The following is a 25,270-nucleotide window of genomic DNA, read 5'->3' on the forward strand; positions in this document are numbered from 1 at the left end:
TGATGTCATCAGAATGGTGACATCTAATGTTTTATATATATAGATGACATGACGCGACGTTTAACTATCAAACAAATGATAACACATGGAAAAAAACACCATCGAGACGTGACCTGTGTATTTTATTCCATATGTTCACTATATTTGATATTTCACGTCGCTGTCTGTATATTTGCACCCTAAACAGAAAGAATTAAAAGTGTACAAAATACAAAGTTTTTAATATTTTGGTCTACCTTTTTAAAATGGATAAATATTTTTGAAAAATGTTTCTTTTGAATAGAGCTTTAAACGTTGTACCATAGCGCAGGTTTATGTTTGGAAATTTTGAAAGTGGAACCCAGAACATCCAGTATTGGCACACTAATGAAATAATAATATAATTTAATAATAAAAATAAAAAAGTATAAAATCTAATGAAACTATTTTAAGAGGAATCATCACTAAATGTGATTTAGTGTAGTTACAACATGCTTTCCTGTTACAACTGTAATCATTATTCTGTCACACATGTACTACAATATGTGAACTAGCTTGTAACCCGTGGCTTCACACTCAATTCTCCACTGAATAACAGGGAAGTAATGGGGTTTAAATAATATACCAAGCATTCCTGAGAAAGGTGAAAAACATTGGGAGATATCCCAATCGCCTGATTTACTTTAGAATAATCAGACTTTATAGTGATGAAACTTTGCATTTTAAGGGAGTAAATTACCATTACAGACTAATTTTAAAACTCTTGTGTATGGCAATTTAAATGAGTAGATTACATTTTATATTCAGAGCAAGTTGTTAAGTTAAAAATCTTACTTTTAAAATTTAGATTGGGTTATAAAGGTTTCTAAAATCAATAATAAAGTTGCTGTTAGAATTTTATTTACAATGACAAAAATCAGTTAACACTTAAGATGTTTTGCATGAAATTCAAAGTGCTCTTCGATGAAAGAGGCGATGTAGAAGTAACTGTGATCATAGCCTTCCCTCATCTTCAGAACAGCAGGAACCATCGCATTCTTACATGCTGTCATAAAATTCTCCGGTAGCAACTGACCTGATGTAAGGAACTCATCCTCTGATCCCTGTAATGTAAACAAATTATTTTAATATGGAAAAACAATTCTACTACGTGACTGTAGCTATTCATTAATATCTATATACGCAATAAAACTTTTTATTTTCAAAAACTAATAAAAAAGCAAAATACAATTGCTATTACAGTAAACAAAAGTGTTTTAATGTTTTGTAACTTTAATTAGTGGCAACAAAATAATCACGAAGAAAACTGGAATTTTAAGTGTACAGTTAATCTCATATTACACCTTTATGAGTATACGTTTTGGATAAGTTATTTTTCTATGTGGATTACAGTGTGTATATATATATATATATATATATATATATATATATATATATGACTATGTGCATAAAGAACAATGGACATCCACAATGTATATATTTAAACAATAACAGCTAGAATATCCAGTCATAAAACCTTTTTTCTACAGTTGATGGCTTTTACAGGGGTGGGAGAAACTTCTTATTGTTGTTAGTGGCCAATGCGTTTCAATTCAATGGAGATTTTAGATTTGATTTTTATTTACACTATAAATTACCTTGCTCTCTTGAAAAATGGTAAATAAAATCTACATACAAAATCATAAAGTATTATCCTTTAGGTTAATATCATAGCTAATCAAACAAAAAACAATGAGCATTAGTTGCATTTGTCAATTATTAGTTTATAAACAATATTTCTATGTATGAAACAATTATTTTTTTTTTAAGATGGAAATGTTTTTTTTTATATTTATCTTAAACTCATTTATAAACCTCAGGAGAATTAACAACAATTTTATGGTACAGTGTATGTACTAAGACATATGCGTTTAACACATTCGCTGCGGCAAAAAGCATAATTAGGGTTACCGGATGCTGAAAATTTTTTATATAGAAAAAACTTCCCTTGTACGGTGGAAAGGCAGGATTAAAGGTCTAAATGACGTTTCCAGCCGAGTTTCCTGGAACTGTGACGTCACAATTTTCGGCCCCTATTGGGGCCGGCCTCATATTGTGCTGGTCCCGTACTGTCGAAAGTTGTTACGAGTGCTCTGCTGCTGATATCACTTACTTGTTTCATTGAAAGTACATATACGCTGAATGGCCTTGCCCCAAATAATCCTTCAAAAGGTGTAGGACAACCTTCTAAGTATGCCCAGTATGCCCTACACCACCTACGGTAGTATCTGAGTACATGAGGAATCTAAGAATAAATCCCTGATGCTCTGTCAAGTCTGACCAGAGGTACCTGGCACTGCAGGATCTATTTTTATAAAAGAAACACACAAATAATGTAGAGAAAGAATTACACAGTTGATATACACAGAAACAACACACTAAACACTCTAAGATTACAACAGGCTCCTATTGAAAAAGAACCGTAACGGGTAAAAGCGAACGAAACTGATCACAATAAAGCGTTGGTCATAAACTAAAATGCGGCAGAGATTCAGCAGTCTACAACGAATGGCTGAATCACACTGAGGCTTTGTGTGTTGAGGAGCAAGGCGGCCCCATCTGGGGACGTCCGTACTACGCGCACAGGTCCGCCGTCCCCATATGGGGCCGGCCGCAGTGAATGTGTTAAATAACCAAACTAACAACTGATCGGAAGACCAAATACCTGTCAAACAACTTTTATTTGCATTCATTAAGTTTGTATAAATGGCAATAGCCTAATTTAATTTTTCAATAAACATTGAATCACAAAAAGTACTTGTTCCACTAGGACTCGAACCCCGATCTATATAAATAAATGTATTAGTTTTAAAATTTCCCAAAAAGTATTATTTGAAAAGGAGAGATTTTTTGAGAAAATTAACGGTTTAGGGAAACTAGTAGATACTAAATATTATATTTTTTAATACACATCAAGATTTATTTAATTAAGTAAACAAATAGTGGAATTATAAACCATAATATGAAAATATGATGAATGCTTCATAAAAGTTATTTGGAAAAATCTTGAAATGAGAATGTTTTATTGAATTTAATAATAAACAATATCAGTTTAAAGAAAAACAATAATATAAAAAAAAAACAATTGAATTCTATGTCAAGTACCATAATACATGTTCATTGGCCAGATAAACAAAGAAAATCTGGCTTTCAACAACTAGTATTATAGCATAATTTGAAAGCAGAAAAAGATGTAAAATTAGCCAACTTTTAAGAGTTTCCAGTGGTACTTTGATAATATTGGCAAATTTATAGAGTAATCAATATGTGAGTTAGCACATTTTGACTAACTACAAATCCAACAAGATTGAGAGTTATGTAATAACAATATTCACTTAGTAATCAGAAAGTACAAAAATTAAAAACAGGCTTTGTCGAAAAGAAGTGGACTGGCTACCATACATATATCCCCAGTCCTCAGCAACACATATCTCTAGTAGTAGGATTTTGTGGTGACCAGTTTACACTAAGCATAGTTTGTAGTAGGCAGTAGTCAAGTCCATTGTCTGGATAATAAATTAGGTAAAAACTGTTTTTTAATATTTAAACAACAAAACTGGAGCAGCTCCATGTGATTACATTTAAGATTTCATATTTATTATACCTCTGGGATGGATCATTACCACAGTTTTCTACAAATAAGTCCTTGCACACCTGCATAAAGCTATCAAACACAAAAAAACTATGGAGATTTATGATCACTGGAAAATCTTCGATGAAAACTCTTCAGGCCACTCTGTTATGACTGCCTACCTGGCCTGCAACCTTGCTGCAGCCACTGTACAGCCTTGTTGTGAACCTGGCAGACTTTTTTATATTCTCTCACCTCAATAGAAACCTGTAAGATTACAATTTTGAAGATCTTCTCACAAAACAATGGGCTGTCACAATTCCTGAAAAAGATTACAGCAGCTGACTTCCAAAGAGCTTATGCAGCGTAAGAATCAGAATCAAGTTGACAGCAGTTCAGTCACAAGGAGATTAGTATGAATCTCCTAACTACTTGTAGCAATCAAATAAATACTCATTACTTTATCAACAAACCCTGTATTACTTCAGAACATTTTTATGCCTCAATGTAGCATACAGCAAGTTTTATACGCAATATAAATCACACTTCATATACCTGATCAATGAGAATATCAAGGACAGGTCCATCATAGGAAGAGACCAAGCATGTAGCATCATATTCCTTCCACAGCTCTTGGTTGGCAGTCCCCAGGTATCCAGATAATGCTTTCTTGCCCCATGCACTTACTGTGGGATTACAAACTGGTGAGAACGCAGACACTGAACAGTATTTGTAGGGATTCTTCAAGGCACATATGAGGGCTCCATGTCCACCCATGCTGCAACATAAATCCAGTGTTCACATAGACACTGCACTGATATCTGTACTCATCAATGGGATGAAATGTTAGTATTCAACTGGTTAATTGACAGTACTAAGAATTAAACAAAATAGTAACATACTTTACTGAGATTCATAAAGTCCTGGAGGAATGTGTATTATTGTCAGGTCATGTTAGTGCCAAAACGTTTTTTCGTGTGTTGGTGTGAAAAATTATTCAATTTACAAAGCCCTTTGTTTTATAGTGTTGAATTGGAATAGTGTCATCACAACAATCTCAGACGCTTGGTATCATACATATTATCATATTAATCAGTAAGTTGAGACTCATGTGATGCATTATTTATTTATTTATTATATATGTTAAATATACCTGATAGTCTGCATTAAAAATTAATTTTTTCGGTGAGGAGTTTTCTAGTTAAGGCAATACTCAACTTAATTTTGCCTGCAAAATGAATTTGTTTTTTTCCAAAGTAATGTTAATTAGTGTTATTGGTATTATATATTTTGATATAATCATTTCTGTAAAAAAATTTGTTTAGGGGTCTGTAAGTATGAATTATATGTAATTTTAAAGAAGTACAGTTTTACAAAAGGAATGACTTTACTAATTTCATATTGACATTTATTAAAAATGTTAAAAATGCAGTATACAAGAATCACGAATTTGAAAAATTACATTCTAAACTATTATGAATTTATGAGAAACTTACAACACCAAGGATTTCTGAGTATTAAATGCTGTATAATGAATAAGCTATTAAATAGAGTTTTTGTATAGTTAGTATGAAAAATGCTAGTGTTTTTTATTTCACTAAGCTCAACAATATTCTGATTTTTTTTTAAGGTAAGAAGCTGAGAAATTGCACCTAGTCCCATTAGGACCTTTGTGCTGCTTCTGGAGTGACAGGATATTTTAGATGGATACGATTGGGGGTAGGGGCCTCCTGAAAGATCCATGAGGAAGTAGCATTAATCTCAGTCATGTTTCCTTGGAAGAAGGAGAAGCCAGTTCTGTTCTAGACACCCCTATGTCTAGGCTAGTAACAGCTCTTAACACTTAAGGAACCCAACAAACTACAACAATCATCTCCCACAGTAGACTAGACCTATCAATTTATCTATGCGGTTAGTGCTGCTCCTAGACGTCCATAAGGTTGCCCAGATTTAAATGACACATCGGTTTTTGCTGTACTCACTGTAATTTCAACTGGAATTGTACAAACGCACTGTATAAACCAGCCAGAAGTGAAAACCTCCATTGAGTTACTGTAGGAGTATTAATACTACCGCTCTTTATGTTTGTATTCACCCATAATATTGCTACATGTCTATGAATGAAGCTATACATTTTTCTACAATATTTTGTTTTATTCAGAAATGTGGGAGATTTAAATGCCTAAATTACTCAGTATTATTCACAGTACACAGCCTTACTTGAAACAAAATACAGCTGAATAAACATTAACTAAGAAATATTGTATCATAATATATAACATTAAAATATAATATCTTAATATGAATGATCTTATGTTTTCTCCAATGTTTATTACTGATAGAGGCTCCAGAAAACCTCTTCTTGATAATTTTTTAATTTGATTTACCTACCCAGTGGTTGTGTAACCACTACAGTTAGTCTGGCAACTCTTATTAACTGAGCATTAGCAAAGTCTATCACTCAGAAGAGCTGGCAAACCTCCATTTCTATCTGTCTATCCATAGAATATGATGAAAATGAACTGAGCTATAAACTTGAAAGGTTGCATGAAGCTTTATTTAGCCTATATAAGCAGCACTGAGTTCAATGATACTGCATGTCACTTCAAGGCATTCGGCTGAATATATTCAAGCGTTAATGAATATTTTTACACTGGACTTACGGATAACCATGATGTCAACGAGAAATTATCAGCATAAATAAATGTAAACAAACAGAGTACAATCATATGAGATTTTAACATGTGACAATTTTGTTTATAAATAAAAAAAATAATGGAGTGGAAAGTCAATGATAAAGTCAGTGACAAGGTTTAATTTCGGCACACTCTGGTGTTGTATCTCAACAGAACTTGTATTATTTCAACACTGCTATAGAAACCAACTTAAAAAACAAAAATCATGTGGCAAGATATCACAAGAGAATATTTCATCTACAGACTTCACATTTAGCATGAAACTATGTATACATACCAAGAATGAATTCTAAGATGGTGCATGTCTAATCATGTAATTTGGTTAAGCTTCATTGAAACCTATCCTCAATAGGCTGAAACAATATCTCTTTTATTTGCTAGGGGAAAAATTCCTTTTCAGCCTGTCTATTTGTCCCCAAGACATCTCAAGAATGAAATGACCTTTGGATTTGAAATTTTAAAAATCAGCAAAGCCTGTTATGCGACACTTGGTGTGGCGTACTTCAACATTATTATATCATTGTTATCAGTAACTTATACAGTATAACAGAAAAAATTTAAAGAAAAATTCCTCCTCATTTCCGAAAGAGTCCAAAAAATCCAGTATTGATGACTCTTGATGCACAAACATCGATGAAATAAGAATATATCAAGAAAATTATAAAGATTGTATACAAATTAAAGCGTAGATGGCTAAACAAACAACAAATATTGAAGGAATCCCAAAAAACTTTTGAATATGTTACAAAAGTTTTTAAGTAGAGAACGAAATTTTAAAATATTCGTCTCGTCTAACACTCTTTCTGTTCCAGTAATTTCAAAATGTTGCAGTAAAGAAGTTATTCAGAAATACCACGACGACATAGAAGCTGGTTATTCAGGAATTATGAAGACATATCAGGCTATGCGACAGCATTTTTTCTGGGTCCACATGCGTCAAGACATAGCTAAATACAGCAAAGCATGTCTAGTATGAAACTACATGAATCCCAGTAAACAGAAAGCTAACAAATTCATGCAAGTGAGACAATATTATCAACCTTGGGAAGTAGTCCCACTCAAACTTATAAGACCATATCCAAGGAGTTCATGAGGGAAAACAAATATCCTGGTGATAAATGATTTGTTCACATATTGTTTAGAAACTTTCACTATCCCAGAAATAACAAAAGCTTGAATTCCGTCAATTTTGAAAGTAGAGATCTTCAGTTGTTACGGGTATTCTCGCTACCTGTTAACAGATAATGAAACCCAATTCACTTCCAGGTTATGGCAAAAAAAGAAGGAGACTGGAAGGTAGAACACTGAACAATCCTATCTACCATCCTCAGGTGAACCTAACTGAGCGAAGGAATTAAGAACTTAAGAAATTGTTGTGAATTCGTCTAATAGACAAAGAACATAAAACCTGGGACCAACAACTTCTCCAGTCACCCTTCGCTCTCCGCTAGTGAGTAAATTGCATAACTGTTTTTTTTTTTGTTCTCTTAGAACTAGAAGTTTATTGCACCAGTCTGTAAGGACCTTTGTGCTGCTTTCGGAGTGACAGGATATTCTGGATTGGTAAGGTTGGAGGTTGAGGCCGCCTCCTATTGAGATTTATGAGAAAGAATTTGGGACACTAATCTCAAGTCATGTCCCCTCGAAAGAAGGGGATACCAGCTCTGAACCAGCCTCTCCAGTCAAAGCAGGCAAGGGGTGGCACACCCTTATGCTGAGGCTATCAAGAACCTCTGAAGTTAGGAAACGAACCCCACCAACTAAAACAGTAGTCTACCGCAGTAGACTAGCCCTATCGAATTGCCCTTGCACCCAGAATTTCAACATTTGCGGTTAGTGATGTGCCGCTCCTGGACATCCATAAGGTTGCCCAGATTTGAGTGATACGTCGGTTTTTGCTATATGAGGTCTGTCCAAAAAGTAATCGACCGGCTCGAAACGGTTATTGGAGGGGAGGGACGAGCCTACTCCTTCCCATATTAGGCATTGAATACGATCCGGTCACTCAGTGAATCACAGCGCTCTGTTCCGTACAGTACTGCCGTGTGTGTGCGTCGCATTTCAATATGACTGAACGTGTTGAGCAGCGCATTTGCATTAAATGTTGCCAAAAACTTGGCCATTCAGCACCAGAGACGATTACTATGATACGGAAAGTTTATGGTAACGTGTCTATGGGTGATAAACAAATAAAAGAGTGGTTTAGGCGGTTTAAAAATGGCCGCATATCAGTGGAGACTGATGACCGATCTGGCAGGCCTTCAACGGCCAGAAACGCTGAAAATGTTGAACGTGTTCCGAGAGCTGGAAGAAGATTTAGGAATACCAAAATCGTCAGTTTGTAACATTTTACACGAAGATTTAAACATTAACTGTGTTTCGGTAAAATTTGTTTCTTGGCTGCTGACCAAAAGAACTGTCAACTTGAAATCGCACAGGACAATCTGGATTTGATAAAAAGTGACCCAGGGCTATTTAAAAAAGTTATTACTGGTGATGAGTCATTGGTTTATGGCTACGACCTGAAACAAAGGCTCAATCTTCACAGTGGAAAACTTGTAAAGAACAACGGCCGAAAAAAGGAAGACAAAGTCGAAGCAATGTCAAGACAATGCTGACAGTTTTTTTTTACCAAGGCGGCGTTGTTCATCACGAATATGCTCCAAGAGGCCAGACAGTGAATAAGTAGTATTATCTTGAGGTCCTAAGGCGGCTACAAGATTTATTGCGAAGGAAACGACCTGAACTGTGGACAAGCCGTGACTGGATCCTGAACAACGACAACGCGCCAGCTCATTCCTCAAATCTTATTCTCAGTTTTTGGTCAAACACGACATCAACCAACTACGACAGCCTACCTACAGTCCTGACATAGCTCGTTGTGACTTCTGGCTATTTCCGAAATTAAAAATTCCTTTGAAAGGAAAAAGATTTGAAGATGTTGAACAAATAAAACAAAATGCGACGAAGGACCTGTTTGTTAGCCATTCCACAAAATGAATTTAAGGAACGTTTCCGGAAGTGGGAGGAGTGTCGGAATAATGTAGTGGCTTGTGGGGGAGAGTACTTTGAAGGGGACCAGATTTCTGTTGCCGCCGAGTAACGTCAGTTCATGCCAGACGTCAAGGTCGGATACTTTTTGGATACACCTCGTACTCACCTAAAGTTCAACTGGAAGGTATAAACCAGCCAGAAGTGAACTCTTCTTTGGAGTCTTTTTAGTTACTGTAAGAACATCAACCTTACTGCTTTTTATGTTTGTGAGGTATTTTTAGGCTGTGATTGATTTAAATATGATTTTTTAAATCACATAGAGTACTGTAGCGTTTTTAAAGCTACATTGATTAATTTTTTTAATTAAAACTTAAATTAAATAAAAAGTTTGGGATCGAAATATTGGGACTTAATTTTAGATTAGATTGTGAAATGTCAGGGTAAAATCGAACATGTAATCCTTTGGCAAGTTAGCACTGGTAGTTTTAAATTGTTAGGAAGGCAGGTTGACTGCCTTGAATTGATTAGAACTTGTCTTATTGTGAGTATTGTTCTCCTGGTTTGATACAGCTGGACCAATGAGAGAGCTCCACGGATGTCCTGCAAAGGTGATTTTAAAGAGGAAGTATTTAAGCGCACGCTCATAATTTTCGCCCTTCTTTTGGTTATTTTCGTGAGAAAAGTTAATTGCAGTGCGCCGTATTTCTTAAATTTTTTTTTCCGCGAGTGATTTTGAGGAAAAAATTAAATTCATAGAAACTACAGAGCAATCTGAATAACTTATTCTCGAAGAACAATAGAGCATAATAGAATCATACAAGTTACATTTGGTTCATGCTTGCAAGAGAAGTGAATTAAAATTGAACTTTGTTAATAACTTTAATTGAGATTTGAAAAAGTAGTAATTTATTAATATTTAACTGGAACTGTTTATTGTGAATTATTAATTGAAAATTAATTGAACTTTATAATTGTTAGAGAGAGAGTTGTAATCTGAATTGCAGAGACTTGAAAGTTAAGGTTCAAATAGTGTAAAGAGAAGTTGAAATTTTATTTTGTATTTTGAGTGAACTTAGAAGTGAACATTTTTTATTTTAATTATTTCCAAGTGGTATTTCATTTTATTTTAAAATTTATTATTTTATTTTAGAAGAGAGCTCTGATTTTTAGTTTGATAATTTGATTAATATTTTTATTTCTTGCCAAAGGAATTTTTAAATTTACTAAAAGGTTTGTCAATTCTTTGTGGAAAATAGAGTGATAAAAATTCTGAAACGTTGAACTTATTAATTTGCCAGTTAAAAATAAATCCATTGTTTTCATTTAGAACTGTGATTTTTATTTTAGACAAACCAGATAATATTTAATAGTTAACAATTTTAGTAATACATTGTACTTAATATTCACTAGGATCTTTACTAATCAAAAAATATTTTATATCGTCTTGGATGTATTATTGATGATTTATATATTAATACTCTGGAATATTAAGATCAACAATCCAAGTCGTTATATTGACTGCGCCACTCTGCTTGTAAAGTATCCAGTGAATTTTTAATAAACTTATACAAACTGTTATAAAATTTGTTAGAAAACTTTGGCAAGAACTTGTGTTGTCTAGTTAAGTTGTGATAGTTAAGTTAAATTTATTTAACCTAAAATGGCTCTCAAAGTGGACTTTTTAAGTAAGGACGAATTAATTTATGAACTGTGGTTCCGTGGTGTGGAAACAATTACTGATAGCACTGTAGATAAACTTAGAAAGTTATTGAGACAGGTAGTAGGTCTCAACATTATTGGCAATAAGCTAAATTTGTCTAGTAAAGTAAGTGGCAATGAGGAATATAAACAGTGTGCTGCTATGTATGAAGTGTTAGTTCTTCGAGTGGAAAAGGCAATAAAGGGTTCTAATAATTTGGAAATTTTGCGGTGCCAGGTAAAAATTGCTCATTGGATAAGGCGAATGAACAACCTGAAAGGTCTATTCAAATTAACGGATAACTTGATCAAAGAGATTGATAGAATGTCTGAGGGTTTAGTAGCTCAGGAAGAGTCATTGAAATCAGTAGAATTGGGAATGAACAATTATGTAGCGAAATAGAACGCCGGCTATCAGAATCTAACCTGGAGACGGAAAATGAAAGTGTAGCACTTGAAAATATTACGAAAGGACCAATACCCGTTAATATGTGTAATGATGTTTTCGTACCTGAGAATCGTTCAATTGTATATAATAAGTTACCTAACCCACTTGAAAGGTATCTTAGAATGTTCAAGGTAACGGACGGGTTAAAAGTAAATGAACTATTGGAGTTTTTAAAAGTTGTTAAAAAATTAAAAAACTAAACAAAATGTTCTGATCAAGAAATCTTGGAAATTTGCGTGTCTTATTGCCAAGGTCCATTATTGGCAAAAATTTTGGAAGCGAAAGAGTATGGACAACCCGTCAGTGTTGTTCATGAAAATTTGTTAACTACCTTTGTGCCCCTTTGTTATCGCGAGAAATTAAAATTTGAAAAGATCTATCGCCCCCAAAAATTTAATGAAAGCCTGAGTGGTTTTATACTGGATGTTAAGGAATGGGTTAGTATATTAGCCACATCAATGTCAGAGAGGGAAGTAGTAGATATTATTAAAACAGGTTTAAACCCAGACACCCGCAATAAAATGATATTTATGGGAAATCCTACTTCGCTCAAAGAGTTGGATGAAATCTGCATAAGGTGCCAAAATATTGAGTATGCGGATAAGTTGAGGATGGTTCAACAAGGCACCTCAAACCGGGAAAGTAGGCCTATAACTAATCACATTCAATTAGGCCATAACAATCAAGTTGTATGTTTTAAATGTAAGAAAATAGGACATTACGCTAGAGACTGTAGAACTTGGCATGGTAATGAGGTTAGTAATCAACCTAAATTGCCTGTTGAAAGGCCACCCCGTTTCTCCAATATTCCAAAAAACTTGTAAAAGGGGAGGGCTTAGAAAAAGGTAGCTTATATTCTAACCCTTCCCGTAAACTGGACACTCAAAAAGATTTTAAATATAGTCCCCAACAAAAATCCGGACATATTAATCACATGTGGCAGAAACGCCATGAGGAAAGCCAAAGTACCTTGCCAAGTGTACTAGTAAATATAGAAAACAAAGTTAATGTGAAATTTTTGTTAGACACTGGAAGTACACTAAGTTTAATCAGTGCGAAACTTTATAATCATTTAAGGGAAGCGAATTTAGTTAACAAATTGTTAGAATCTAAGGTACAATGTGTTAGTGCTGGAAACCAAAAATTAAATGTACTAGGAGAATTAAATCTTAAAATTAAAATTGACAACTTATCCTGGAAGGTTAATCTAGTAGTAATTAATAACTTATCACAATGTGGAATTTTAGGGGCTAATTTCATTAAATCAACTGGGTTGTTAATTGACTTAAAAAACAATGTGTGTAGATTCGATTTTAACTTGAACAAGTCAGTGCATTTAATTCAAAACACTAGTTCTAATGTGTTAAATATAAATCATAATTATAAGATAGGGAGTTCCGAAGCTACACAGCAAGTTTTAGAAATCATTGAAGAGTTTCCTGAAGTTTTTTCTGAACGTCTGGGGAAAACTCTTGATTTCGAGTACAAGATCCAATTAAAGGATGATGGTATAGTCAAACTGCGGCCTTATCCACTTAACCCTTTGAAGATGGTGAGAATGAAGGAAATCATCGGTGAGCTACAAGAACATGATGTTATCGAGCCAAGCCTAAGTGAGTACTCCAGTCCGGCCTTTTTGGTGGGAAAGGAACCGGGAAAAGAAAGGTTGGTGATAAATTATAAGGAATTAAATAATAAGATTGAGGCTGTAAATTTTCCAATTGGGGATCTCCATTCTTTATACCCGCATTTAAGTGGTCACCGCTATTTCAGCATCATAGACTTATCAAAAGCTTATCATCAAATTAGATTAGCTGATGAAAGCCAAAATTTGACAACTTTCTCTGTGCCATTTGGTAGTTATAAATTTAAAAGACTGCCATTTGGACTTCTTGTGGGCAGTGGCGTTTTAACTGCTTATTTAAATTCAGTGCTTGGACACTTAAAATTTAAATGTGTTTTAACATACTTAGATGATATTATAGTATACTCTAAGGGTTTAAATGAACATTATGCCCACTTAAGGGAAGTTTTACACTGTTTGAGGAACCATAAACTGACAGCAAACGTTAATAAAGTTAAATTTTGTTACAAGGAAATAAATTTTCTGGGACACATTGTGAGTGAAAATAAATTGAAAATTGACCCAGAAAGAACTGTAAATATTCAACAGTGTAGGAGACCTAAAAACAAAAAGGACATTGCGCGGTTTATAGGAATGACGTCCTATTTTTCTAAATTTATTGAAAACTATGCGGACATAGCGGCTCCTCTGAACGCTATGAGGAAGAAATGTGCAGTCTTCCGGTGGACCGAAGAGTGTGAAAAATCGTTTGTACAGTTAAAGAATAAGATATCTAATCCCCCTGTGTTAGCTATTCCTGACTTTAATAAAGAGTTCACCTTGCAGTGTGATGCGAGTGACAGGGCAATAGGAGCTTGCTTATTGCAAGAAGATAACAATAAGAACTTAAAACCTGTGGCTTATTACTCGAGAAAATTTACTGAAAATGAAGAGAAACTAAGTACTTACCACAAGGAGGCTCTGGCAGTGGTGTGCTCAATAAACAAATTCAGGGAATTTCTCGAAGTAAGGAAGTTTAACTTGTACACTGATAACTCCGCACTTTCTTGGGTATTGAGCAACCACACTAAACTAGGGAAACTTGGTAGATGGGTGGAAACAATTTTATCAATTCCTTTCACTGTAAAGCACATTAAGGGGAGTGATAATGTGACTGCAGACTGTTTGTCACGGCTATTTGATGACAATGATGAGGTTAATGGAGAGGTGTTGAAAGAACTGTCAAATAATTCTGCTGTAAATGTGTGTACAAATAGTGTAGTAAATGTAACTTGTAATGTAAATAACTTCTATCCTTTCTTACCCAAAGATTTAGAATTGGAACAGAATAAGGACAAATTTGTGCAAGAACAGTTAAAAAACATTAGTAGTGATGATGAGCGCAAAGGGTTTTGGGTAGAAAAAAGAATTTTATTTTATACAAATTCGAGATCTAAATCCCCTAAAATAGTTCTCCCCGAATCTATGTTTAAGGCGGTCTTTGATTATTATCATGATAGCCCAAGTGGGGGGCATTTTGGAGTTAATAAAACATTAAGGAAAATTACAGCGGTGTTTTACCATCCTAATCTGAATGAGTTTGTGAAGTCCAATGTAAAAAGGTGTTCTATTTGTCTTAGCAGTAAACCTACTAACTGGAGGGACCGTGGTGAACTGCATGTAAACATTTCGACACGTCCACTACAGAAAATCTACATGGATGTATTTGGACCTCTACCTAGATCTTCAAGACAGAATGAATACATCTTAATCATGGTGGACGACTTCACAAAGTACAATTGGATCGTACCTCTCAAGAAAGTAAATTCAGGTATGGTGTTGCAAGCTTTAGAGAGTAATATTTTTAAAAACTTTGGTTTGCCGGAAATTATTGTGAGCGACAACGCTACTTACTTCACCAGCGAGGAGTTAAGAGCAAATCTTTTCGAATGGGGTGTGAAATTAATCACTACAATCCCGTACAACCCCCAGGGTAACAAATCTGAAAGATATTTAAGAAACTTAAATTCAATTTTGACTTGCTTGTATAGCGATTGCAAAAGGAACTGCGACTCTGATTTAAGTAAAATTCAACAAGCAGTTAACTCGTGTGTGAATGACAGTACTGGGTATAGCGCATATTCTTTAATGTTTAATTTTAAACCTAACAATGAGTTGGATTTAAAGTGGAACTTGAAATCAATTTTTGAAAATTTAGTGCCAAAGGAAAAATGTCAAAAATATGCGGAGGCGTTGGAAAATTTAAATAAACAGTTTATTAAAAATTCGAAGTTAAGGCCCTATAATAGAAACCACCGAAAGTTTAAAATTAATGATGAAGTGTTTTGTAAAATACCTGGACACAGAAATAAATTGGATAGGAAATTTGACGGACCATACAAGATTGTGATTATTATCTCAGAGAACAGTTATATAATACAGCACACCAAGGACTTAAAAATTTTGAAAAGAGTGCATTTACAAGATTTGAGACCCGCTTAAGTGAAATTTTATTGGAACACTTGGACAGTTAAGAACAATTGGACAATTTTTTTTTTTCAGCATAAAATTAAAAAAAAATCCCCATATTAAAATGTCATAATTGAGTAACCATAGGCCAAGTCAAGGTTTTGTGTTTTCTTTCAGGTATTAAAGGAAAAAAGGGATTTTTTATGACATATAAATAAATATTTACATGAAGAGGATAATTTACATGGCCTCAGGACTTTAAAATTAAGAAATTTAGTATTTAATAATAGTGTCTACAACCATTATACTGTCTGATATTAGTATAAAGACATTATATTATTGATGTACTAACATTCCTTCTTGTGTGTCCAATTTCATGTTGTTATTTGTTTATAGTGAATGAATGAGAGAAAGAAATTCAGGTCAACCCCCCCCCCCTTGTAATCCAATGTAAATAACGTGTTAGTAATTAAAAAAAAGGGTCTTAAATATTTTAATAAAGTTTATGAAGGAAAGAATGAGCAATCTTTGAGTTGGATAAAAATTAAAATTTTTTGAAAACGAAACGAGACAAGCTCTGAAATTCCGACATAAATGGTGACAAAGGGGACTTATGTCATTGTAAGAGAGAATGTTCTGTTTATATGTGAAATGCTGTGGAGGTGAGAAACGGAACAGCACTGACACTCCACTAACACTGGTCACACGCTGCGGACCACGCGCGCGGCCCACCGGCGGTTCCAACAACGGGGATGGTGACCTACACTACACGACGGATCCAAGGGACGATACATACGACCGTGAAGACGAGCACTCACTGACTGAGGGAGCTGCTGTCCATACCTAGACGTCGACAGGAGGAGACCGGAAAGGACAAAATTCCTTGGACTGGAAAAGACTGACCTGTTGTAGATAGTAAAATTAGAATTGTGAGGGGAATAGGCTTCGCTATCTCGAGTTATTGACCTACATTCCTTTTATAACGGTCAATCTCCATTTGTTTAACTGTTCTGTCTGTTCTAAAAACATTGGTGGGTAACTAAATGATGTACGTTTTAAAAACATTTTGAATTGCTAATTGGTGTTAAATTTTTATTATCAACTTCAGGGCCGTATTTAGAAGTAAAGGAGGGGGAGTAATGTAGCGTTTTTAAAGCTACATTGATTAATTTTTTTAATTAAAACTTAAATTAAATAAAAAGTTTGGGATCGAAATATTGGGACTTAATTTTAGATTAGATTGTGAAATGTCAGGGTAAAATCGAACATGTAATCCTTTGGCAAGTTAGCACTGGTAGTTTTAAATTGTTAGGAAGGCAGGTTGACTGCCTTGAATTGATTAGAACTTGTCTTATTGTGAGTATTGTTCTCCTGGTTTGATACAGCTGGACCAATGGGAGAGCTCCACGGATGTCCTGCAAAGGTGATTGGAAAGGGAAGTATTTAAGCGCACGCTCATAATTTTCGCCCTTCTTTTGGTTATTTTCGTGAGAAAAGTTAATTGCAGTGCGCCGTATTTCTTAAATTTTTTTTTCCGCGAGTGATTTTGAGGAAAAAATTAATTTCATAGAAACTACAGAGCAATCTGAATAACTTATTCTCGAAGAACAATAGAGCATAATAGAATCATACAAGTTACATTTGGTTCATGCTTGCAAGAGAAGTGAATTAAAATTGAACTTTGTTAATAACTTTAATTGAGATTTGAAAAAGTAGTAATTTATTAATATTTAACTGGAACTGTTTATTGTGAATTATTAATTGAAAATTAATTGAACTTTATAATTGTTAGAGAGAGAGAGTTGTAATCTGAATTGCAGAGACTTGAAAGTTAAGGTTCAAATAGTGTAAAGAGAAGTTGAAATTTTATTTTGTATTTTGAGTGAACTTAGAAGTGAACATTTTTTATTTTAATTATTTCCAAGTGGTATTTCATTTTATTTTAAAATTTATTATTTTATTTTAGAAGAGAGCTCTGATTTTTAGTTTGATAATTTGATTAATATTTTTATTTCTTGCCAAAGGAATTTTTAAATTTACTAAAAGGTTTGTCAATTCTTTGTGGAAAATAGAGTGATAAAAATTCTGAAACGTTGAACTTATTAATTTGCCAGTTAAAAATAAATCCATTGTTTTCATTTAGAACTGTGATTTTTATTTTAGACAAACCAGATAATATTTAATAGTTAACAATTTTAGTAATACATTGTACTTAATATTCACTAGGATCTTTACTAATCAAAAAATATTTTATATCGTCTTGGATGTATTATTGATGATTTATATATTAATACTCTGGAATATTAAGATCAACAATCCAAGTCGTTATAAGTACATACCCCCATTTTATAGCAATTGTATTCACCCATAAAATTGCTAGATGTCTATGAATAAAGTTAATTTGTCTACAATATTTAGTTTTATTCATAAATTTGGGATATTCAAGTGCCTAAATTACTCAGTATTATTCACAGCCAGATTTGAAACAAAATAAAACTGATTAAACATTTGCCCAGAAATATTATATCTTAATATATAAATTAAAATTACAGTGACGGATGGGCAGACACCATAGAAAGTAATGATCCTGGATAACAGAACTCCCCCATTGATTATTTTGGTTTATATTTCTCAATTACTTTTATAAGCTCACTTGCAACTAAAATAAATAATTATGCACAATATTTTATCGACAATAACTGTGCTCAGCCGATGTCATCATTGTAGGCCAGTAAGTTACACAGAAATCAAAGCATTCATTGCAGTACTCTTGAATATGGACCTAAACCAACCATTGAAATGTACTGGTCAAAGAAAACTTCACAAGAAACACCATGGTTTGATAAAATGTTTACAAGAATTAGATTTGAAACAGTATTAAGATTTTTTAACATAGTTGACACTAGAAACTTACCAAAATTAAAAGAGCCAGATTACGATCCTAACGCACGGTTTAGCACTTTGGTGGACCATGCTAATCGTATGTTCAGATATTACACCTCTAATAAGCAGTTATCTTGAGATGAAAGTCTAATTGGAACTAAGAACCACACCCAGATAATCCAGTACTTACCGAACAAGCACCACCACAAGTAGGGTATAAAATTATGGATGATCTCTGATACAATGACAAAATATTGTTTAGGCTTCATCTGCTACATAGGAGCAAAAGGAAATGATGATTCTGATAAAACAAATAGAAATTGTTGGCAATGTAAAATTATATGAATAAGGGTTTTCAACTTGTTGACAACTTTTTACGTCTATACCGTTAGCTAAGTTCTTGTACTCAAAATTGACTTACATTGCTGGAACTTTGCAATCAAATAGAAAAAGCATCCCTGCACACATTTATGAACACAAGAGTTGGGTCAGGGAAAAAGGTATTGTTTTAAGGGTGCTTTGCTTATGCTGGGTAGTCGGCAAAAAGCTTAAAAAAAGTATTACATCTGTTGACAGAATGGCTATTGATGAATTGAAATCCATAAAAATGAGAGTCTCTATAACCAGTAGGCCTAAAATGATACACCACTGCAATGCCTTCATGGGTGGAGTAAATTCGGCAGACCAAATGCTCTACTGTTATTTGGATGAAAAGCGTACTCTGTGCTATTGAAAAAAAGTAGTGGTCCACATTTTTTTTATTCTACAATAATTGTGAACCTCTACATCCTTTATTAAATAAACACAGACAGAGACCCATTTCAAGACTAGCTTTCAAAATTTCAGTTATAGAAGCAATTACTGAGGATTGGCTCGGCGACCCCACTCCTGTACAACATTTACCAGAAAACAAACAGCAAAATTGCTCAGTGTGCAGTGCCCAGAGTATAAGTTCAGGAGGTAACAGGAGAAAAACTCGTTACACCTGCAAACATTGTATTAAAAGCATTCATCCCCTATGCTTTGACAAGGCACAGGTGCTAAGACAATAGCATCAAGAACAAGAGTTTTGTACATAATTATGTAAATAACTTTAGTTCTTATTTTTTTTATATATGCTGCTGAGATATGTATTGCATTGTTAAAAGGTATACACATACAAGAATATGTCTAAACATCTTCAAGATAAAATGTGAATTGTTCATACTGATTAATGATGACAGGTAAGAATATATTGTAAATAAATGTTGCCATGTTTTAGAAAATAATTTGTACTGTGTTCTTTATTATTAAATTGTCTTGAAAATTTTCAAAGGTCTTAATTATGTACTTAAATAAAAAATAAATCTTATGTATAAAATATTGTTTTGTTTATATTGGAGTTTAAAATAAAAATTTCACTATAAAACTTTTTTTATTTTAGGTTTTAGTATATTGTTAATAAAAAAAATGTAATGAAGATTTTATTGAATATGTTTATCTTATAATATAGTCACAGACAAAAAAATATTATTGTGCTAGCTTTAATAATAATGATTTTAAAATTATTTATGCAAACCTATAACCATTGATTTGTGCATCTGATACTTCAAAATTGTACACTAAAATGTTTCAATATAACCATGCAATAAAAATAAAACTATGGACACAATGGCTAAACGTGATTGCCATCTGCACCGCACGAAAAACAGTTAAAGAAATTTAGTAAAGATAAAATCTAGTAATCTCAGTTCTAGTAAAGAATTACTGAACTAAGGGTTAACACAGGAATGCAAGGGAATGCTCAAATTTAGCGGGAAATTCCTAAACTAAATGAATGGTGCTCGCTAGTTAGTTAGTTCTTGCATATTAATACGATGAATTACAGAATAAAATGGGACAAATGTGATGGAACAAAATGTTATGTTATGATACAATTTTTTATAGCATAATTTTTTTCTCATTGCTATGAATGGATTATGACAGACACCGTTAAGGGATTAAGGGCACATAAATGAGAACATTCTCTTGGGTATTAATCTGTTCTATACACAATCAGTACAATTCATTTGTAAAATCCATGTTGCTATTACAAAGTAGAGTTACCTGTGGCCCATGATACTTTGTTTCTTTGTGTTCACAGGAAAGTTTGCTGCTATCAATTCAGGTAGTTCTTTGGTTACATAGGAATACATGCGATAATGTTTTTCCCACAGAGGTTGTGTTGCATCCAAGTAGAAACCAGCCCCAGTTCCGAAATCCCAACCGTCATCTTCTCCAGGAATGTTGCAGCCTCCTACACAAGCACTTAATTAATCTATGACTATCAAGATTGAGGACTGGAAAAAATTGTGAATTTTATAGCTGTTAAGGGGATTCCCTATGAAACAGCTAAATCTGTTACTATACTAATTTTTTGTTCATTTTTTCTAATGGTTTTTAAATCAAATTAAAATACAGTTTTACAGTTTGAAGTGTGAAATCCTTACATGTATACTTTATATCTTAAGTTCTCCATGTTAAAATATTCACAATCAAAGTGTCATTTTGTAAGGAACGTAATTTACTAAAATTGTACAATTATAACTTAATCTATACATAAATTTAAAAAAAGAAGTTAAAAGTAAATTAAAAAATAAATTTTGTGGCATATTTTTTATAATATTAATTTAATTTCTAAGAACAATTTTATTCACATAATTCTACCTGAAATTTTATATATACTATTCAGGAATGCCTGGAAATTTTTAAACTCTGTACGTAACTTAAGTAATTTCTGAAATATATCAATTTTTGTGTTTTAAGAACACAGAAAATCAAACTTGCGGTAATTGAGCATTAAAAATACCATATCCTAATTTGTTGAAATATCTACCCATCATTTGAAACCATTCTCAAAGGCTTTTACTTTTATTTTATTTATAATATTAACCCTCTAATTGTTGGCTATTTGTCTAAAAACGGTACATAAAGTTTGAATGATTGAAAGTTATATGATTTGTTTTACTCTTAAAAGCTATTATTATAGTTATGATGTAATAATAAATACCTTACAAAACACAAAACAAGTCAAGTGTTTTCTTTTAATGGTAAAGACAAAAAACAGGTGTTTTGGGTCTGAAATGAAATGAAATGAAAGGCTCCAAGGCTAACTCCTACATCAGAGAGGAGCGTCTTAGACCACACAGCCATCCTAACTTGATGCCTTGAGCATGCAGATAAATTAAAATTTTGCTCCAGCAGTATTTACTCACTTTCGCTTTGGCAGCGTTCTAATATGCTGTGATCAGGACTCATAGTGCTTGTAGGGTTAAAAAAAGAAGAACTCAATATCAAGATTTTGATAAAAATGTCACTAGGTTAGACAGAACATTAATCCATAATATTTTTTTAAAGGAAAACATTAAACAATTTTTATAAAAGTGGACAAAACTAATTTAGCCTATATACATCACTGAGTTTGCCTAAAAGATTCCTGTTCCATAAGTCAGTAATTTTTCCTTTCCTTTTCCAGAAACCAGACTTGTCTTCTGATGCTCTGTAGCTTTTTTCGATACTCTGTAATCTTCAACAATTTTCTACCTTTGTAAGTTGGTGATGTGTGTATCTACTCGTTGTCCTTTGTTTCGTTCATCACTGGCAGTAAAAAGATGAACAAGTCAGGCTACTCTAGTTCAGTAAGGCATCATGCAGCGCCATACTTATTTGAGATTATTTCATATAAAACAGTTATAATGGTATTATATTTATAGTTGTTTTAAAAGAGGACATCCTAAATAATAATGTTAAAATCTTTTTAGAGTGATATTCCCTTAACTTTACAGCTTTTTATTCGTTTCAACACTACATTTTAAATATATAATGTGGAGGGTACGTATACACCTAGTGAAGAGTCTCCCTGTGTTTTTATGTATGCACTTATTAACTAATGCAATTTCTTTTTGGCATTAATTTAAAAGTCAAATATTAATATTTAAGGTATCAACTTACTGGGACTTGTGTCTGGACAGACAACAGCAAAGCCATGTTGTGCTGCATACTTCTGTGCTCCTGCCTTCTGAATGAAGTTTAATTCATTACATGTAAGACCAGAGAGCCAATAGATAACAGGGACTGGTCCAGACTCTGCTTGGGGTGGAAGATAAATAGCAAACTTCATAGAACATTGTAATTCACCACTGAAACCAATCAATGTAAAAATTAAATGATTTTTAGTCAGGTTTTATACAAGGTGTCCATATATTGTAATATCAAACTTTACTATTTGATTTGTAAGATCTAAATAAGTAAGAAATGTCAAAGTATAATGAAAGATGACCATACCTGGTGCCATATCTTGCTCAGTTTACTGTATGTATGTCTGTTCGTTTTTAAGAAAACACACTATGTTTTTGAATTGAATAAAGATGTAAAATTCAAACTTTGCAAAACTTTATGATTCAATTAAGAAATGTTAAAAAAAAATAGATTTTATAGAAACGATTATTTTAGACATTTTAACACCAAGTTTATGTGGGGGGGGGGGGGGTGAGCCTTTATATTTGATGTTGTTGCACAAATAGTCTTGTTGTTGTGATTGGGGGTGTTATTTATCACAATAACAGAATTATCTTTCGGATTTGGGAATAATTTAGTATCACCCATTTTTCGTAACTAATGTAGTTTATTTCATTGTGGTAGTTTCCTGACTTCTTTCCTGATTTGAACGTGAGTAGAACATTATTCATCTTGCCCACCTGCATGGACAGTTAGTTCTGCCCAAAAGTACACTTGGCCTACCAGTCCAGTCCAATTGGTTGGTTGGTGGTCAGTTGGCCATTTACTTAAAAGTGTTTGGTGTGTGTAGAGTGAACATATGTTCCATCCATGTACACTGCTTTGTATCATTTCTGTATTCAGCTAAACTTCCTAAACATTTTATACACAATTCACGGATATCAAACGATCAATTAAAATGTTTCTGTTATTGGTAAATTTCTTCCAGGAAATCCTAAATTCAGTAAAATTGTTACCAATGCCCACTTAGTTTCTTTTAAAGCAAGTCTCTTAACACAACCAATAAGGATTCAAATATAGCCAAATAGTCAAATATAGCCTTCATGTTGCGAGGGAATTCATTTATTCTCCAAACTACACCCAAATCAAAATTATCCAGATCACTTTTAATATGTTTACGTTTTCTTACTTTGTTGGCATACTAAAAAAGTGCCCACTAGACTGATTTGTTTTTCCTCCTTTAGACATGTCTGAGCGTGTTTTCTGAAATTTCAGTTGCTTGAACAACACACTGTTGAACTTTTTTTTTATTTTACAGGTATGTTAGTTTCTGTTTCACTTTTCATAAAGTGGTAAACATTTGCAATTACTTCACGTGTTTGTAAGTGTATAACCTTTCAAATTCTTATTTTTCTCTTTATATTAATTTCCATAACAACTTTTTAATAAAAACGTTATGAGCACAAAACAACAAATATTATGAACGCACAATGGGCATTACTAAAAATGGATTTGCACAAGATAATGTTTTTAGGACGGCGCATATACAAGGTTGTAGAGCGACGTACACCAGACACAGCAACTGACTGATCCACTTCATTCCCCCACCACTTTATCGACTCCTTGTCTTCTGCGCATCTCGTGCTCACCAGTCATGCTATACCTGGCGCACAGTACTAATCTCAATACCTTAGATACAATACACTGATTGAGTTATTAAACAATGAGTCTTTCTTAACCATATATAATCTCTAAGTCATATAAGTCTCTTTCATATATAATGAAATAGGTTTTATTCATAAATTTAAAAATTAAAATGTAAGCTATTATTAATATTAAATTTCAGATTTTTTTAGTTTAGTTCTAATTTTTATAAAGAGTTACTGTATGGCCCCAAGGCTGTTCTGAACACTTGGTTTTGTGGTGTTCGATTGGTCGAGTGTCATTGGCCAGGAAGGGTCAATGTCATATACGACGTGTAAGGCCATTTCACACAAGCATCCCAGACTCCTACGGACATCCCAATTCACACTGCATGTGGACGGATTTCTAGTGGATGAGTCATTCACCTCTCCCCCATTCCCGCATAGTTACACCAGTCAACAAGATGATGATTTCTCATGTGCCATAGTGAAGTGATTGATATTGTAAGGATATGCCATGTCTAGACAGTTATATTTTTAGAAGTAATATTACAGTTTTGTTTTGAAAAGTTAATAGTTCATATTATTTTATGTTTGTTTATAAAAGATTAATAAATAACTATAGGAGTTTATACCACATTATGTACACACACACAGGAATCCATACAAGAAGAAGAACACACCCATACAATTTTGATAACTTACAATAAACATTATAAATCAATAGATTTTAAAATTAAGATAAACTAGCAACCTATTTTAGAGAACATAAAACAAATTATCATACATATAAGATAGAAATAAATAAACTATTGTAAAATTGAATCATCAGATAAAATACAGTACTTTCTTTAGACCAAATACCACAAAATACATTAAAATATCAAGGAGATTGGTATGCAAAGTAAGTTTACAACACCTGGAGTTATAAAGTGAATTTAAATCAGCTGGTGACTTTACAATAATGGAATTTTATTCTCTTGAAAGTTGGCTTAATATGAGACTGAGAAGAACCTTTTTTAATCAAAGTTGATCAACATTTGAGTTATTAAATATAGTAATACTTTTTATTATTTGTATTAAATTGGTGAATCTCGATTTTTGAATCCAAGAACAGAAAAGACATTTACTAGATGATGAACACTTGAATATTGGATGGCAACCAGAACTCTCAGATCTGCAAGGATTACTACTACCAGTATTAAATCTACACTAAACCGACAAGGATGATTGGAAGATGAATAAGTGTCAATGGAACATACAAAGTAAAACTGGATTTGAACTCAAGTAAGATCTACCCAATTTAAGATT

General features: G+C 33.2%; 1 protein-coding gene across 4 annotated transcripts in view; it reads right to left on the bottom strand.

Moving 5' to 3' along the window:
* Positions 1-862: 862 nt before the first annotated feature.
* LOC124359256 (S-formylglutathione hydrolase) overlaps positions 863-25,270 on the bottom strand; it is a 37,628-nt gene continuing 13,220 nt past the window's right edge. For all 4 annotated transcript variants that reach the window (XM_046811853.1, XM_046811851.1, XM_046811854.1 and 1 more), the window contains exons 3-6: positions 22,311-22,498; positions 20,427-20,616; positions 4,145-4,367; positions 863-1,082 (exon numbers count right to left, since the gene is read on the bottom strand). In XM_046811853.1, coding sequence (XP_046667809.1) covers positions 900-1,082; positions 4,145-4,367; positions 20,427-20,616; positions 22,311-22,498 — 784 coding nt within the window. In that variant the 3' untranslated portion in view covers positions 863-899. The remainder of the gene's footprint in view (positions 1,083-4,144; positions 4,368-20,426; positions 20,617-22,310; positions 22,499-25,270) is intronic.

Source organism: Homalodisca vitripennis, chromosome 4 (genome assembly GCF_021130785.1).
Source record: "Homalodisca vitripennis isolate AUS2020 chromosome 4, UT_GWSS_2.1, whole genome shotgun sequence".
Classification (NCBI taxonomy): Eukaryota; Metazoa; Arthropoda; class Insecta; order Hemiptera; family Cicadellidae; genus Homalodisca; species Homalodisca vitripennis.